The 18,365-nt window shown below is 45.0% G+C and overlaps 1 protein-coding gene across 1 annotated transcript in view; it reads right to left on the reverse strand.

Annotated features, from left to right (window-relative positions):
* PPM1L (protein phosphatase, Mg2+/Mn2+ dependent 1L) overlaps positions 1 to 18,110 on the reverse strand; it is a 224,409-nt gene extending 206,299 nt beyond the window's left edge. The window contains exon 1 of the mRNA XM_033958278.1: positions 17,304 to 18,110. Within this exon, the coding sequence (XP_033814169.1) occupies positions 17,304 to 17,702 (399 nt within the window). The 5' untranslated portion in view covers positions 17,703 to 18,110. The remainder of the gene's footprint in view (positions 1 to 17,303) is intronic.
* Between the last annotated feature and the right edge of the window lie 255 nt (positions 18,111 to 18,365).

Raw genomic sequence — 18,365 nt, forward strand, 5'->3', positions numbered from 1 at the left:
CAAGTAGTACCCGCTTCTTCTTGAGTGGGGACTGTAGATAATAACAGCTCCCTGTTAGCATACAGGGCTCTATTATAAGCGTTATGAAGAACACGGTGGGGATACCCCCTCTTTTTGAACCTGACATATAGTTTCCGAGCTTGAATGCGGAACTCATTGATGTCAGTACATAGCCTGCGGATGCGGAGAAACTGGCTTGTAGGTAGAGATTGTTTGAGTTTAGTAGGATGACAACTAGTATAGCTTAAGTAGTTGTTAACCTCAACTGGTTTTCTGTATACTGTGGTGGTTAAAGTATGATCTAACTTAGAGACCCACACGTCCAAAAAAGATATTTGATTAAAGTTGAACTCCATAGTAGAGAATGACACGGGGAAAAAATCTGTCCCCGTCACCGCCCCGTCACCGCCATTCCATTCACCGCCCCGTCACCGTCACTGCCATTCCTTTCACCGCCCCGTCACCGCCACTGCCATCCCATTCACCGTCCCATCACCGTCCCCGCAGCATCCATATAAGCCTTAGTACTCTAATATTTAGCGTATTCCATTCTTATAAATCAAAGTTCCTGCTGCTGAACTAGAGAAAGAGATGTTCAGCTGGCAGGGCTTTGTTTATAAATTTTTATTAACACAACTAATATACCACCATAATGTTTCCGACAGAGGACAAGTATGCAATAAATGCATTTTGCTGTTTCAATGCCAGTGCTCAGCAGAACAACAGACAGCAATATGGACATTCACCTTATGTAGTACTTTTTTAATATATAAAAATAGGCAAAATTAGTTGCTGTTTTATCATTATATTTTCTTGCCATTATAGTATTCTTCATTGATCATTTTTCTTTTTAAATTCAAAACAAATTCAACCTATCTTGTGTCCCAGCATGAATTCATGTTTCACTCAATTGGCTGTTTCAAGGGAATTAACCCTCCAACTTCCATTTGCAAAAATACCCAATGTTGTTCCTTCTATGAGCAATATTTAAATTATGAGGAACAACATTGGGTATTTTTGCTGAATTGTGTGACACCATTTGGGCTGAACATGAAGATTGAAAATGCCTGGTTAGCCCTGGACAGATGATTTGAACAGCCAGGAGCCTGTCCTGGCCATTTAAATCATTTTGAATATCTAGTCCAATGATAACAGAATTAGGGTGATTATAGAAACATAGAACTTTGTTGATCACTAAAAACAGTGGAGACTAAGGGTCTATCAAGCTCAGCATCCTGTCTTTGACACTGGCCAGTCTTGGTCTTTGGAACTGCCCATTGTGTCAGAAGCAATAGGGATTAAGTGACTTGCCCAGGGTCACAAGGAGTGTAGTGTAGCTCTAACCACTGGATTTAGAAGTTGGCTTCTTTTGGGATCTTTAACTCATCATCACTAGGACTCGAATCTGAGTCCGTGGCACCTAACATAGAATGGAATTAGTATGGCAAAGTAATGAAGAATGGTCCAGCAGCCCCCACCCTCCCTCCACCTCACCTTATATTCGTTCCGAGTTTGCTGGCTTCCTTTTTCCCTAGCCGCACGCGTTCAAAAAGCCGTGCATTTAGCCAGCTCCCTCCCTCCACCTCACCTTAAATTTCGAGTTTTCCGGCTTCCTTTTTTCCGAGCCGCACGTGTTCAAAAATCCGTGCACGCGCGGCTGCGCGAGTCAATCAAACTTCTCCTCTCCTGCAACTTCCTGTTTCCGGTTGCGTCAGAGGAGAAGATTGATTGACTCACGCAGCCGCGCGTGCACGGATTTTTGAACACGTGCGGCTCGGAAAAAAGGAAGCCGGAAAACTCAAAATTTAAGGTGAGGTGGAGGGAGGGAGCTGGCTAAATGCTACGGGCGGGCGGGCGGTGGCTGCGGGGACCGCGCGATCCTTGATACCTCACTGCGGAGACAAGACCATTCACCGCCCCGCGGGCGGTGAATGGCCTTGTCCCCGTCGCCGCAGCGACTGCTAGTTTTCTTCCCCGTTTTCGGCGGGTGACCCGCGGCTAAAATGCGGTGGCCGCGGGTAAACCGCCACCGTGTCATTCTCTACTCCATAGTGAATCTCAAATTAGGGTCCAACGAATTGAGCCAATCCAAAAAATAAGGTAACAATTCGGGAGGACCCATCCAGATACAGAAAACGTCGTCGATGAATCTGCGCCAAACTTTAATATATGAGTATCAGGCTGAAGAATACAAGTAACGTTCCTCAAACCGGGAAACATATAAATTGGCAATGCTTGGAGCTGCTGCGGTGCCCATGGCGACGCCATGTGTCTGTAGAAAAAATTGTTGATCAAACTGAAAATAATTGTGATTCAATACTAGTTGAGCCAGTTGAATGAGAAAATCTGCTCTAATCCTATCATGATGAACATCCTGCATGAATATTCTGGAAATGAGTTCTAAAGCAGCTGTCTGAGGTATATTGGAATAAAGGGATTCAAGGTCCATGGTAACCAGTATATGAGTATCTTGAATGTCTGTAATGTGAGTAATGCAAGTTAGAAAGTGGGTGGTATCTTTAAGATAAGATCTTGCGCAAACCACTTGGGGTTTGAGAAACCAGTTGATAAATTTGGATAGAGGCTCCAGAACCGTGCCCCTTAGGGACACTATAGGCCTACCTGGGGGAGGGCTGATGTTCTTATGAACCTTAGGGACGATATAGAAATCCTGAAACCCCAACTGGATTGCGGCCCTCAAGGAGGAACTTTGAGATCCCTTCTCATTTTATAAACACAAATAATACAGAGCAAGGATCAACAAAACCCCTGTCTCCCCTCCCTTTCACAAATATCCCCTCCACTATTGAACTGAACCAAATTACTACAGAAAAATCAAGCTAACAGAATACTTCAGTCATACATGGTAGGAATAGTGTTAGGGGAAAGCAACTAGGGCAAATGTCCCCTGGTCAGAGAGAGAGCCCTAAGCCAGCTGGAAGCTAAAGAAGCACAGCCTGGGCTTTGCATCCCCAGTTATATCAGCTCTAGCAGGATACATATTTCAAATCTGGAATATTCTAATCACAAAATATAAAATTTTATTTTTTTCTACCTTTTGTTGTCTGGTAATTTTATTCTTCAAATCACATTGGTCTTGGGCTTTGGGTTCCTTCTGTCTTCATCATGGCATGGCTGGTTCTTGAAGGTAAAATAGGTGCAAGAGCATGTAAACCGTTCTGAGCTCCCCTGGCAGAACAGTATAGAAAATTGAATAAATAAAATAAAAATAAAAAATAAGGAGCTGGGGAGGAGATGCCGAGTCTGACACGGGCACAATTTTTTTTTACCAAAGGAACAAGACTTTTCACCGCTCCCATGGGAAGGTGAAAGGTCTTGTCCCCATTCCCGCGGGGCGGTGAAAGGTCTTGCCCCATTCTTGCGGTAAACCAGTTGCAAAAGTCTCTATTCCTCCGGATTTACTGCGGTGACCACGGTTTACCATGGTAAACGGTGCCCATATCATTCTCTAATTGGGAAGATGAGTTTCTCAATTCATTAAAAAAAAAAAATCTTTCAGATACATTAAGTACCAAATAAAAGTTTAACATGTAGATTTCCAGAATCATATTCACTTGTAAATTCTGATCTAGTGGTAAAAGTGCAATAAATCACTCTAAGCCAGGCTTATCCAAACTTTGGCCCTGGGGCCAGAACCCGGCCCTCCGTGTGCATTTATCTGGTCTTGGAAGCTTGGTAATTCATGTGGTGCTTTTAGCAAGACTTCCTTTTCCTCGCTATGACTCAGATCTTTGTAAGTTTCAGTCAAGCAGTCCTGGACATTTGGATTGGTCTCATGATTTCAAGTCTCGTAAGATTTGAAACCGTTAGACCAACCTGAACTTCCAGCATTATGAAGCCAAGTTGTGGTGGGGCAAATGGAAGCCCATTGTTTGTTTTGCAACTGAAGCCAGGTGAAGGGAAAGATACTGGCTCGGGGGAGGGGGGGGTAATGAGAACAAGTAGACTGGATGAAAGCTGCGGGTAGATGAGACACAGAGAAAGATTCTCTGGGAAGGAATGACACATTGTTATATTTTGCCACTATTTGGCAAAATACAGCGATGTGTGTTTTGACCCTCTGAATGTTACAACATATAAAATATGGCCCCTGATAGAAAAAGGTTAGGACAAACCTGCTCTAAACTCTAATGATGACCTGGGCTCTGTCATTTACACATAGAATAGATTGCCAAAGTCAAATGGCATAGAGATTTTGCCAACCTATTTTCCTCATGGAAAATGCATTCAAGGTCTCTAACATCTCAGAGCTCAGTCATCACTAGGGTTTTGAGGACGGTATAACGGGGCGGGGATGGATGGAACTGGGCGGGTCTGGGGACAGGTCTAGGGGTCACAAGCAAGGTCTACCTGGCTTTGCATTTTAAATCATCTGCTCAACAATAATTATTCACATAGAAATATTCAACATTTTCTTGTATACCTTGATGGAGGCTTGATGTCAACTTCCTTTCAACCTATGCAAAAATCCTACCATGAGCTTATTATGAGTATCCAGTAAAATGGATAAAATTTATGATCCTTGGTGACATTCATCATAGCACATCTGAAATTTATGCAAGAATGCAGCCATCAAGCCATCCTGAAGTGACAGCCAGTGTTTTCTCCCTCACTATCAAATGCCCTCTGTAATGTTCAAAATCTACACTCCTACCCCTGGACATAGCAACACACCATCAACATAAAGATTACTTTGTCTTCTGCAACAGGAATTAAGTGGAAGCTCAAGGCCTACAAAATTGCACGTGGTATCTGACCTTAAGACGTAGGCAACAAGCAATACATTATTTCTCTAACTCTCATCAACGTTTTCATTTAAAACTGAGAATTAAACAAAGGGCCCAGTTTACCGAAAACGGTTGTTGTGACACTTTGGGCTATTTGTTCTGGGGCAGCAAGACCCCCCATTTACATAAATGTTTATTGAAGCACAAAACGCTCGCCAAAGATCCCAGGGCAGAAAAGCGAGCAAGGCAAACTCTACTATCACAATGAAGATGCCAGAATCATTGCTGCTTCCTTCGTTTAAGCTCAAACATAACATCCTCTGAAAACTCAGGGGTAAATATTTAAATGGCTAGACATATCCTGGCACTGACATTGGTCTTATCTGGCTAAGTGTAATATTCTGCACTTAATCTTCGTACAGGATCTGCCTCAGGGACTTCAGGGTAAAATTGCATTATTTGCCGATGACGCTAAATTATGCAATGTAGTGGGCGGAGGTACCGTACCCTACACTATGACACAGGACCTACTTTTACTGGAGCAATGGTCTACTATTTGGCAGCTGAGCTTTAATGCCAAGAAGTGTAAAGTTATGCACCTTGGTAGCGGAAACCCTTGCAGAACCTACACTCTGAACAGTGAGATCTTAACTAGAACTGTTACAGAACGGGACCTGGGAGTAATCTTAGAGGAGACATAATAGAAACCTTCAAGATCATGAAGGGCATAGAAAAAATAGACAGGGACAGATTTTTCAAATTAAGGGGATCAATAAGTACAAGGGGGCACTCAGAGAAATTGAAAGGGGAGAGGTTTAGAACAAACGCCAGGAAGTTCTTTTTCACACAGAGGGTGGTGGATACATGGAACGCACTACCAGAGGATGTGATAAACAGGAGCACGCTACAGGGGTTCAAAGAAGCTTTGGATAGGTACTTGGAAGACAAAGGGATTGAGGGGTACAGATAAGAGTAGAGGTAGATTATAGGGATGGGATTAGAGGTAAGTTACAAAATTAATCAGGGACCACTGTTCAGGCACTAGGCCTGATGGGCCGCCGCGGGAGCGGACCACTGAGCAAGATGGACCTCTGGTCTGACTCTGCGGGGGCAACTTCTTATGTTCTTAATCATTAGTGAACATATGAAGGCAGCCAATCAACTGGAGAAAGCTTCATCCAAGGCTAGACAAATGCTGGGTTGCATCCGGAGAAATCTCGTCAGCCGAAAGCCCGAAGTGGTAATGCCGCTTTACAGGTCCATGGTTAGACCACATCTGGAATACTGTGTTCAATTTTGGAGGCCACATTATCAAAAGGATGTGCTGAGAATAGAGTCGGTTCAGAGATTGGCCACTAGGATGGTCTCAGGACTCAAGGATCTCCCATATGAAGAACGTCTAGGTAAGTTGCAGCTATACTCTCTCAAGGAACGCAGAGAGAGGGGAGGCATGATAGAGACGTTCAAATATGTTACTGGCCGTATGGAGGTGGAAGAAGACATCTTTTTCCTTACAGAACCTACGGCAACAAGAGGGTATCCGCAAACAATCAGGGGTGGGAGATTTCATGCTGACATTAGGAAGTATTTCTTCACCGAAAGGGTGGTTGATCGTTGGAATGATCTTCCACTTCAGGTAGTAGAAGCCAACAACGTTCTCGATTTTAAGAATAAATGGGATAAACATATGGGTTCACTTCGGGGAAGTGCTTCAGGGGGTGGGTTATTCGAGTGGGCAGACTTGTTGGGCCAGCACGTGCATCAGCACGTGCATCAGGCCAGCACGTGCATCAGGCCCAAAACAGTGTTCTTCAACTGCTGGTCCACAGACCGATGCCGGTCCACAGAATAATTCTTTTATTTCTGCCGGTCCATAGGTGTACTACTTTGAATGCCAAAGCCACAAAAGGCAGTATGCAAGTCACCATTCCCTTCCCCCATATATGGAAGTTTTTGGCTGTGTTTATTTTAAGGAGACTTGTGGCCTTCACTACAAGTTGCAATTATAGATTTTACATAGTAATGAATTGCTTTATATGTTTTTGCATGTTTTGCATCTCATTATTATGTAGCCTGTGGTGCCTTAGTTATTGTTGTATTACATTTAATTATGTTAGTGACCTTTAACTTGAATTAAGGTACAAATAAAGCAATTTAGAGCCCTAATACAGATTAATAACTTCACCCCTAAATTAAGAACATAAGAATAGTCTTATTGGGTCAGACCAATGGTCCATCCAGTCCAGTATCCCATCTTCGCGGAGGCCAATCCAAATCACTAATACCTGGCAAAAAACCCAAATAGTAGCAGCATTCCATGCTACCATCCCATGTCTATCTCAACGGAAGACTATAGACTTTTCCTCCAGGAATTTGTCCAAACCTTTTTAAAACCAGCTACATTAATTGCTCTTACCACATTCTCTGGCAACGCGTTCCAGAACTTAACTATTCTCTGAGTGAAAAAAATATTGCCTCCTATTGGTTGTAAAAGTATTACTCTTTAACTTCATTGAGTGTCTCCTAGTCTTTGTAAATCTTGATGCAGTAAAAAAAATAAATAAATAAATCGATCCACTTGTACCCATTCTACATTACTCGGGATTTTGTAGACTTCAATTATATCTCCCCTTAGCCGACATTTGAAAAACAGATGTTTCCTGGAGTACATACGCATACCAGTATCACTTCATAAATAAGACCCTACGTCAGACATGGGCAACTCCGGTCCTCGAGGGCCAGAATCCAATCGGTTTTTCAGGATTGCCCCAATGAATATGCATTGAAAGCAGTGCATGCAAATATATCTCATGCATATTCATTGGGGAAATCCTGAAAACCCAATTGGATTCTGGCCCTCGAGAACTGGTGTTGCCTGGTCTGCCCTACGTCATTTTCAGTATTTTAGTGACATTCTACAGATTGGCATGAACAGACAGCAGGAACCAAAATAGTGTACAACAAAAATCAAAGTACCATAGAACAGTGGTTCCCAACCCTGTCCTGGAGGACCACCAGCCAGTCAGGTTTGCAGGATAGCTCTAATGAATATACATGGAGCAGATTTGCATGCCTGTCACCTCCATTATATTCAAATCTCTCTCCTACATATTTATTAGGGTTATCCCGAAAACCCGACTGGCTGGTGGTCCTCCAGGACAGAGTTGGGAAACACTGCCATAGAATTCTTTGAGGACTCCTGGGGAAGGAACTGATTGCCAATACACAGACCATGATTCTTTTAAAGACACATAAAATGCAAATCACAAACTATTTCAAACTGTATTTCAATCATGGTTGTCAAGAGTACTAAAAAGTCTGTAAGTAAAGTCTGTCACAAAGGAATGATCTGCTTAGAAGAAATACGGCCTGTATCGAGTCATATCAATAAAGCCTGTTTCACAAGAATGAAGACTTTGTAATAGAGACTTTACTTACAGACTTTTTAGTACTCTCGACTACCACAATTGAAATACTATTGAGACACCATTTTATGTGTCTTTACTTGTTTCTGTGGAGTTACTTAAGAACATAAGCAATCCTCTGCTGGTCCATCGTGCCCAGCAGTCCGCTCATGCGGCGGCCCAACAGGTCCAGGACCTGTGCAGTAATCCTCTATCTATACCCCTCTATCCCCTTTTCCAGCAGGAAATTGTCCAATCCTTTCTTGAACCCCAGTACCGTACTCTGCCCTATTACGCTCTCTGGAAGCACATTCCAGGTGTCCACCACACGTTGGGAAAAGAAGAACTTCCTAGCATTCGTTTTGAATCTGTCCCCTTTCAACTTTTCTGAATGCCCTCCTGTTCTTTTATTATTCGAAAGTTTGAAGAATCTGTCCCTCTCTACTCTCTCTATGCCCTTCGTGATCTTGTAAGTCTCTATCATATCCCCTTTAAGTCTCCTCTTCTCCAGGGAAAAGAGACCCAGTTTCTCCAATCTCTCAGCGTATGAAAGGTTTTCCATTCCCTTTATCAGAAGCGTCGCTCTCCTCTGAACCCTCTCGAGTAACGCCACGTCCTTCTTAAGGTATGGCAACCAATATTGTTTTTCTTGCTCGTGTTCAATTCGTGATTCTTTTACCGTTATTCAAAATGATCAGCCCTAGCCGATTTGCAGAGCTGCATACAAAAGCTTACGGAAAATGTACTTTTTCCCCCAGATGCTTGCTCCACTGTGGATGATGCTGATGTGATGTGGGGAGAGTGTGGCGCAGTGGTTAAAGCTACAGCCTCAGCACACTGCTCCTTGTGACCCTGGCCAAGTCACTTAATCCCCCCATTGCCCTGGGTACTTTAGACAAACCGTGAGCCCACCAGGACAGACAGGGAAAATGCTTGAGTACTTGAATAAATTCATGTAAACCATTCTGAGCTGGGAGAACAGTATAGAAAATTGAATAAATAAATAGTGTGAACAGCTTCAGCCTCTGATAACCAGAGCTGATACTGTGACATCATAATGCTTCATTCCACCAATGCCCATGAGCCAACCTCATCAGTGATGTCACAATGTCTCAATTGTCCTATACTTGGCTCACTTTTATTATATTTTGATTTCTAGAGTGGTGATGTGGTTAAAGCTACAGACTCAGCACCCTGATCCTTTTACAAAGGTGCGCTAGTGTTTTTAGCGCATGGACCAGATTAGCGCACGCTACCTGAAAAACTACCACCTGCTCAAGAGGAGGTGGTAGCGGCTAGCGCGCGCGCTATTCCGTGCGTTAAGGTCCTAATGCACCTTTGTAAAAGGAGCCCTTAATCCTCCCATCGCCCCAGGTACATTAGATAGATAGATTGAGAGCCCACCAGGACATTCAGGGAAAATGCTTGAGTACCTGAAAAAATTCATGTAAACCATTCGGAGCTCCCTGGGGTGAATGGTATCGAAAACTAAATAAATAAATTGTGCTTCCTATAAAAATGGTTTAGTTTTATATTCACAATCAACTCTAGTAATTATGCATTCCCAGCTCCAGTCCCCGCTTTCCTTCCGTCATTCACTGCAACCCACATCTGTCAATTATAACACGAAGACTCAGGCATTGGCCATCTACATGACATTATACTGAGCTGTCCACTCGATAACTGCGCTCAGTAATTGATGGCAGAATAATTGCCAGTTTATTTATAACCGCTGAATGAACAGTTTTAGGCTTCAGGAAACTGTTTCTTTGTAAAACAGGATCTCTCTGTGAGCTGCTGCTGTAAGGAAAGCTCTTTCAATTCAAAGTTTTGCTTTGGTGATGCAAACTAGCCTCTGTACACATGTTTAGAATCTGATCTGCCAAACATAGGGCTTAGGAAATATTTAACATTTGTAAAAGTCTGTAAGGCAATGTGACCCACATACTTAAAAAACAAACCAACCAAAAAAACCCAAAACAAACAAACCTCTCCACTCTTGTAAGAATATTGATACCTTATATGGAGCATCAAAACGGGAAAACACTTCATATGTAAAGTTCTACATTAAAATGAAGTCTCCAGAAAATTTTAAAAGCATTGGGGGGGTCTTTTACTAAGGTGCGCTAGCCAATTTAGCGCGCTAAATGCTAACGCGTTCATAGACTATGATGGGCGCATTAGCATTTAGCACGCAATAAATCAGCTAACGCGCCTTAGTAAAAGACCCCCATTATTTTGAAAAAAAAAAAAAAAAAGAATAACCAAAATTGTGTCAAGTATTATTTAAAATTTGTCTTCTTCAGTATCAATACACTTATAGAGCGTTATCTATATCTAAAGTCCACACAATCCAGTTGGGACTATACCATCCAGAGCCAACCCAATAGTATCTGACACCATAGCCAAGCCTTCACAAGTGTACACAGGCAGCGGAATGCCATTTTGTTTGGGGGAGGGGGGGGAGCAAAGGCTCCACCCTAGCCAGCAGAATCCTGCGGCACTACCCCTGGAAGTAGAATGAAGGGTTTCGGGGCAGACCTGCTTATTGACCCTGCACAGTGGCACTGGCCTTTTTAACAGGCTTCTAGGAACATTAGGCCACGCACTAGTGGTCTGATGTTTCCAGAGAGGAAAGATAATGCCAGCTAAAAGCTGACATTAACTTTCCACGAATAACACAGCTTTTAAGGTTAAAATGCAAGATGCATTATTCAATTTGCATAAAAATTAGGTAATTTAGATGCATTTCGATGTTCTGCATTTCATTAACTCAAGATGCACTAACAAAATATGCGTTAAAGACAAGGAATGGGCTGTGAAATGGCAAATGAGGTTCAACGTGGATAAGTACAAGGTGATGCATGTCGGTAACCAAAATCATATCCACGAATACAGGATGTCCGGTGCTATACTCGGAGACACCCCCCAAGAAAGAGACTTGGGAGTACTTGTGGACAAGTCAATGAAACTGTCTGTGCAATGTGCGGCGGCGAAAAGGGCAAACAGAATGCTAGGAATGATTCAGAAGGGGATCACAAACAGATCTGAGAAGGTTATCATGCCGCTGTACCGGGCCATGGTACGCCCCCACCTGGAATACTGCGTCCAACACTGGTCGTCGTACATGAAAGGGTCCAGAGAAGAGCGACAAAAATGGTTAAGGGACTGGAGGAGTTGCCGTACAGTGAGAGATTGGAGAAACTGGGCCTCTTCTCCCTTGAAAAGAGGAGAATGAGAGAGGATATGATCGAAACATTCAAGATATTGAAGGGAATTGACTTAGTAGAGAAAGAGAGATTGTTCACCCTCTCCGAGGTGAAGAGAACCAGAGGGCACTCGCTAAACTTAAAAGGGAATAGATTCCATACAAACGTAAGGAAGTTCTTCTTCACCCAGAGAGTGGGAGAAATCTGGAACGCTCTTCCAGAGGCTGTTATAGGGGAAAACACCCTCCAGGGATTCAAGACACAGTTAGACAAGTTCCTGCTGAACCAGAACGTACGCAGGTAAGGCTAGACTTAAACTGGGCACTGGTCTTTGACCTAAGGGCCGCCGCATGAGTAGACTGCTAGGCACGATGGACCACTGGATGGACACGATGGTCTGACCTAGCAGTGGCAATTCTTATGTTCTTAATCAAAAATGTGAGGTGTGGAGGAAAGTAATATACACTAATACAGCAAAATATCACTCCACTAATGAATAGTCTGATTAAACACCAGTAATTTCAGTGCAAAATGAAAGAAAAAGCCTCAGTGTTGGGTGAGTCATAAGACCCTACTTCCTACCCATCATCGGCATTTAAAACTTTCATAAACACACTGAATAATAGTCTTTAAATGCGTCTTTGAAAAAAAAAAAAAAAAATTATACTGACGATACTTTAATCTCGTGTCCAGCAAGCTTTCTCGAGCCGCAGCACACTAAAGGTAGTGTCCGTGGCTTGAGGCACCTGGAAGTGCGTGGATATCAACGTGACGACATCACACGCATGCGTGACATCATCATATCGATGTCCGCGTGTGCGTCAAGGCCCTCCAGGAGGGCCTCGAGATGCCAGTGGAGGGAGGGGGGGTGCCAGAAGGGAAGAGGGCCAGAAAGAATGATAGGTGCTGGCGCCCACCGATTGCAAAAAGGGCGTGTCTCTCGCTACGAGAGGCACGTCCTATAGGCAAACAGCTGGCCCCGGCGCCTCTGCTCCTCCCCAGTGTACCGCGGCACACCTGAAATCTCAGGAGGCACACAGTTTGAGATACACTGCTTTAATCCATAACAGATAAGATATTCAAGGTTCGAATCAAAATAGGTCAACGATCGTTTCGTGGCTTTCTGCCATTGCCTCAGGACCACTGAATCTGACCCCAGCGCCAACAACTGAGCAGTATACTCTCTGCTTCCTGGCGGACAAAGACAAAGCCTACATCATTTCTGCATTTAAGGCGCAGAATTTGGCAAAAAGGATGGGATATTCTGTTAACACACATTAGTTAACAACCCCCCGCTCAATCGTGATTCTAATCCGGGATTCTGCTGGCTACATGCAAGAAAGAGCTGTCCTGATAATGTATTTCAAAAGGGAGAAAACCAATCCATCCTTTCTGTATTGGCTCTAGATGTATACCTCAGAAACTGCAGCAACATGGCATGATCACTCAAGCACAGCTCTGGCTTCAGCCAAGCATACCGCAAAACAATGCCAGGATGCCTCGTGTTCCAGAACAGCAAATGATGCTCAGCGAGAATGGCCATTTAAAATGTCAATAATGATCCAAAATGCAGCAGCATAATTTGACAGGGTTAGTATTTCTTTCCCATTTCAAGACAGCCAACCCATCATCCCTAGCCACTATCTGTTCAAGGCGCTAGAGCCAGATTCAGGAATGAATCAACATTCCGGGGCGAGGTGGTGGAGACAAAGACTGTGTCTGAATTCAAGAAAGCGGGGAGCAGGTGGTACACCGTCAAAAGAGTGGAGGGCAACGAGGCGCTGACAATCCTGTGCCAACATTCTGCCACTTTGAGGCCTTCTGTTTTACGTTCTGAGGTGTGGTGGGGGAGGTACCTCCCCAACTACACTTAGAACTGCTGTTGCTCCCGTTGGGGGGTTTGGAGGGAGAACCCCCCACCCCAGTATACTAAAAACTCCCGTTCTTTTCACTGTTTGGGAGTTTTCAGTGTAGTGAGGGGAGGGGGGTCCTCAAAACGGCGGAAGCAGCGGCGTGCATTTGTCCTGCGCTCAAATGTCAGTGCGAGACTGTCGGAGCGCCGTTGTCTTGTGCGGTTTTGACACGTCACCAGGACAGGCACGTGGGATCTCTCAGGGAGAGGAGGAGATGATGGGATGCTGCGGCTGGGCAGACTGGATGGGCCATTTGGCCTTTATCTGCAATCATGTTTCTATGTTGCCTTCTAGACGGTCTCAAATCCCTATGGGCTAGTGATCCACAAAATCCTCTCCCCAGCCCCACTCTGGGACAAATAAAGTCACCCACGAAGTTCTATCCCTACTAGAAAGCCTTCTCCCCCTTAGTCCATCAAGATTTTTCTCCAACCCCACCTCAGGCTTAGTTCAAAACTACTACATCACAGTTATCTAGATTTATTGTGGACAACGGTGTGGTGACAGCAAGTACCCCTACCAATAGACAAGAATAAGCTCATAGTTAATATTTTAGGCTTACTTCAGGATGTCCGTCTGGTTTTCTATGGAATTATGTCAGTGTAATTTCTCTGATTTATTTGCAATAGAGAATGACATGGTGACAAAATTCATCCCATGTCATTTTCTAGTGTCTATTTCAACCTCAGTCCTTCTACACCAGCATTCTTCAAAGCAAAGCTTGCGGGTCAGTGGGTGTGGCCATTCATACGCTGATTCTTATGTGAGCCAAGGATAATGAAGCCATTGTGACATCACTGATGTGATTGGCTCTTAGGCACTGGTGGAATGAGGCATTATGACATCACAATATCTGCTCTGGATACCAGAGACTGTCATTCTCAACCTCAGTCCTTCTACACCAGCATTCTTCAAAGCAAAGTTTGCGGGTCAGTGGTTGTGCCCAATTATACTCTGATTCTTCCCTCTCTCTTTAAAGAATGGCATGAAGATGATTTCCCGTGGTTATCCGCGGGGACGGGGGACGGTGATGAATTTTGTCACTGTGTCATTCTCTAATTTGCAACTCTCTTCCTCCAAGTATTGTGGACTGACAAATAGTTAAGATATGTTTAGATTTCCTTTTTATTAATTTTATTTCCTTTTTTATTCATATTACCATGGAAACTGTTGATTTCAAGATGATTGCTGTTATCATAAAAAAATACGAAACTTAGGGCCCCTTTTATCAAGGTGCGCTACAGGGGTTAGCGCGTCAGACATTTCATCACGTGCTAACCCCCGTGGCAAGCCAAAAAACTAACGCCTCGTCAATGGAGGTGTTAGCAACTAGCGCGGCAGGCGGTTGAACGTACAGTATTCCGTGCGTTATCATTTATATCTGCTGTGTGTATTGTGTGTATATGAAAAATGAAATGAACAGCCTGGCAGGGAAGGGGAGACAGGGTGCAGAGCCTGGTATATATTAGTACACAATTTGGTTTCAGAATGTTTTTTTTTTCTGGTTTTCCTACTCTAAGGGGTCCTTTTATCAAACTGCGGTAAGGGTTTAAGGCGTGTAATACCGTGCGTTAAACTGCCTGCCGCGCTAGCCGCTAACGCCTGCATTGAGCAGGTATTAGTTTTTTAGCCAGCCGCGAGGGTTAGCGCGTGATGAAATGTCCAATGCGCTAACCCCACTAGAACGGCTTGCTAAAAGGAGCCCTAAGGGTTCCTTTTATTAAGCCGCGCTAGCGGGGTTAATGCGTGCGATTTTTCATCACGCACTAACCCCCGCGCTGGCCTAAAAACTACCGCCTGCTCAAGTGGCTCTCTCCCTGACCTTTCTTTCTTTTTTTCTGTTTCTCTTCTTTCCTTCTGTTTCCCTGCCTGCCCCCTTTCTTTCTTTCTCCCTGCCATTCCCCAAGCCACTGCCACTGCCGCTGCCATCGGGGAACAGGACCCACCAATGGATAACAGGCCCCAAAGCCGACGCCAACGCATGCTCTCCCTGACGTCAATTCTGCAATCGGAGAGGAAGTTCCGCCCAGCCAGGCAGCGATTGGCTGGCCCGAACTTCCTCTCCGACTGCAGAATTGACGTCGGGGAGAAGAAGACTTATCGGCTCGATAGATTAGATCGCCAAGACAAAGTGAGTCCTGGGTGATCGACTCACTTTGCCTTGGCGAGCTACTGGCGCCCCTGCCTCGGGCCCCCTGTCAGCTCCGGGCCCCTGAATGCAGGACTGGTAGTACTGCCCTGATGGCGGCCCTGCGGCACACCAGGCAACATCTCGCGGCACACTAGCGGTTGAAAAACACTGTCCTAGAGGTCTGTATGCTGAGACTAAAAGTGGCACGGACCTCAGATTTTTAAGGACGCGCGGTTAAGATCCGTGAGGTCCGCGTTTTACCCCTTCCCGTCACCAAGGTCCTTACTGAATAAACTTCCATAAGCATAGTATGGGGAATCGTTTTTGAGTAAGGCTAGCCTTTGGTCCTTTGAAGCTAGCTGTTACAGTAGTTGACTAGTTCCCTTTGTTACTTCACAAAATAAATAAATAAATACAAATCTCATTGTCCCACCACAAAGGAACGGGAAGCTATGTGACATTTTTGGCTTCATAGACAGCAAAATCAGAATGGTATTCAGTAAGTTGATTCCTAATATAATTAGGTCTAATCACTAAATCAGACCCACTGTTTGGCTCCTGTTTGGGGGAGGGGGGTTGGGGTTAGTGATCACTGCCATTCATTGAAAGGATTCAGGATAGGGCAGTTTTGCTCAATATAGCTCTAGCTGGCCATATGCTCTTGTTGTCATTGGGCTATTCAAATCTCACCGAAGCGATGAACTGAAACTTTTGCAACCCCAGACCATTTTGCAACGACATCTGCCCTAGTAAAGCAGCGCCGCATTACCCAAAGTTCTATGCGGTTTACGAAAAAATTACTAATGATAACATATTACATAGAAAGAATGGATTAATTAGTCAAATATTTAAGGGGGGGAAAAATAGGTTTTCAACTTCTTCCTAAAATGTTTGTAAGACTCAGCGGAAAGCAGCAATGAATGAAATTCCTTTTCACGAGAAGCTGCCTGGAATGCTAGGACACGATTGAGGAATATCTTACTTTTACGGGAGGGAAATTGGAAGAAAGTATGTGGGGTTTTTTCTACTATTGTTATGTGTAGCTCTAATGAAGCCATCGATCAGATCAATTGGGGCTGAGCCATAAATGACCCTCGAGAGTTCCAGGAGCTGTTCCCGGACATCGATGCAGTTAAAACAAAACAACGAAAGCGATCTAGAGCCTAATAACAATAGGAAAACCTACAGAATCAGAGAATCCCAATCTTTCGGAGCACACCAGCAGGTTCACTGACCAAACGCATCCTTTTACTAGGCTAAGAAGCAGGTTTGGAAAATGCATCTGTCAGACTTGAAGAATAAATGGGATACCCATGTGGGATCCCTACGAGGGTCAAGATAAGGAAATTGGGTCATTAGGGCATAGACAGGGGGTGGGTAAGCAGAGTGGGCAGACTTGATTACCCACCTTAACACCTTCCAATTAAACAAATACCATTAATAGATTGTAACCTACCCTCTCTAACTGCATTCCATGTGTATTTTTCATACAGTTCTTCACTGTCAGTTTAATTTCCATCCTATAAATTCACATAGAATTTTTCTTTTTTCAACCATCTTTATTTTCTCTTCTTTATTAATTTCCAGGTACTTTAGTTAGATTGTGAGCCTTCGGGACAGTAAGAGAATTTTTTTAAGTACCTTCTTACTTCTCATTTATAATCTTAATGTATATTTTCTTCAAACCGCTTAGAACCTAACGGATGTAGCGGTATATAAGAAATAAATTACATTACATTACATTACTTGATGGGCTGTAGCCCTTTCCTGCCGTCATCTTCTATGTTTCTAATATTATACAGATCAAGTGAAAAGGGGCTGCTTTCGGGTCAAATAATAATAATAAAAAAAAGCCTCTATCGCCCTTTGCACGAGAGCAAAAGCAAGGCTGACGTTACCTCTCCTCCGTGCCCGTCAAAAATGCCGAAGATGGACGGGTGGGTTTTGTTGAGCAGGTCGGTGACGACCTCGAAGCGGTCCTCCATGTGGTCCCTCCGGCCCTGGATGGAGAAGACGGCCACGTTGTGGCTCCGGAACTGCCAGGTCTTGGAGAACTCGGCGTCCAGCACGTCGAGCCCCCCGAGCCGCTCGTTCTGCATGATCTCCGCCACTTTGCCCTTCACCATCTTCACGGCGTCGCGGCTCGACTTCACGATGGTCTTCACCTCGTCCGTGTGGAAGAAGTAGCTCCAGAGGGCCAGGCTGATGCAGAGCAGGAAGAGGGTCTCGGGTCGGAGCAAGAAGTAGCGCATGATGCGACCCAGGAGAGACAGCAAAGTCATAGTATCCTCTATCATTGAGAGCCGCGCGAGCGAGCGCCCGGCCGAGGAGGGGGACGGGGGGAGCAGCCCGCGGCCGCCTCCGATCAATGCATTCTCCCCCCAGGGAAGCCCGAAGCAGGCAGGGATTCCCCCTGCAGGGCTGGGAGGCGGCTCTTCCCCGGGAGCGAGGGGCTGTGTCGGAGGAGCAGCCGCAGCCCGGACAGCTCCAGCCGCCAAAGCAGCGGCCCGTCAGCCCGCAGTCAGGGTGACACGGGGGAGAAGGGGCGGAGCCCTCTCGGCCACGCCTCCTCTGCGAGGCGGGAGGGGGGGCTCCTTCGGCTGGCGGGAAGGAACTTCCGGCTCGCGCCCCGCTGCGCGCGGGATCTGGGCGGTTGGAGGCGCGCGCCCAGGCCGCAACGGTTTCGCTTTGAGGGTTCCCTTCCCGATTTTTTTAAGCCCGGTCCCTCCGTCTCTAGGGCAGGTTCTGGTTTTGCTTCCTAGCCCCCCCCCCCCCCGCCGGACTGGACTCATGTTCCCTCTCCGTCTCTCGCTGCTGCTTTCCTTCCGTTTGGTGGTGCCAGGGGGGGGGGGGGGCAGCGCTCGCGTCGGAACAGATCTGAGTCCCTGAAAATCTCGATTGCAGCTCTGGAAAGCACATTTTTTTCTTCTTAATGGAACAAAAGTTGATCTCCCTCTTGG

The sequence above is a fragment of the Geotrypetes seraphini genome, chromosome 9, assembly GCF_902459505.1.
Source record: "Geotrypetes seraphini chromosome 9, aGeoSer1.1, whole genome shotgun sequence".
Lineage (NCBI taxonomy): Eukaryota > Metazoa > Chordata > Amphibia > Gymnophiona > Dermophiidae > Geotrypetes > Geotrypetes seraphini.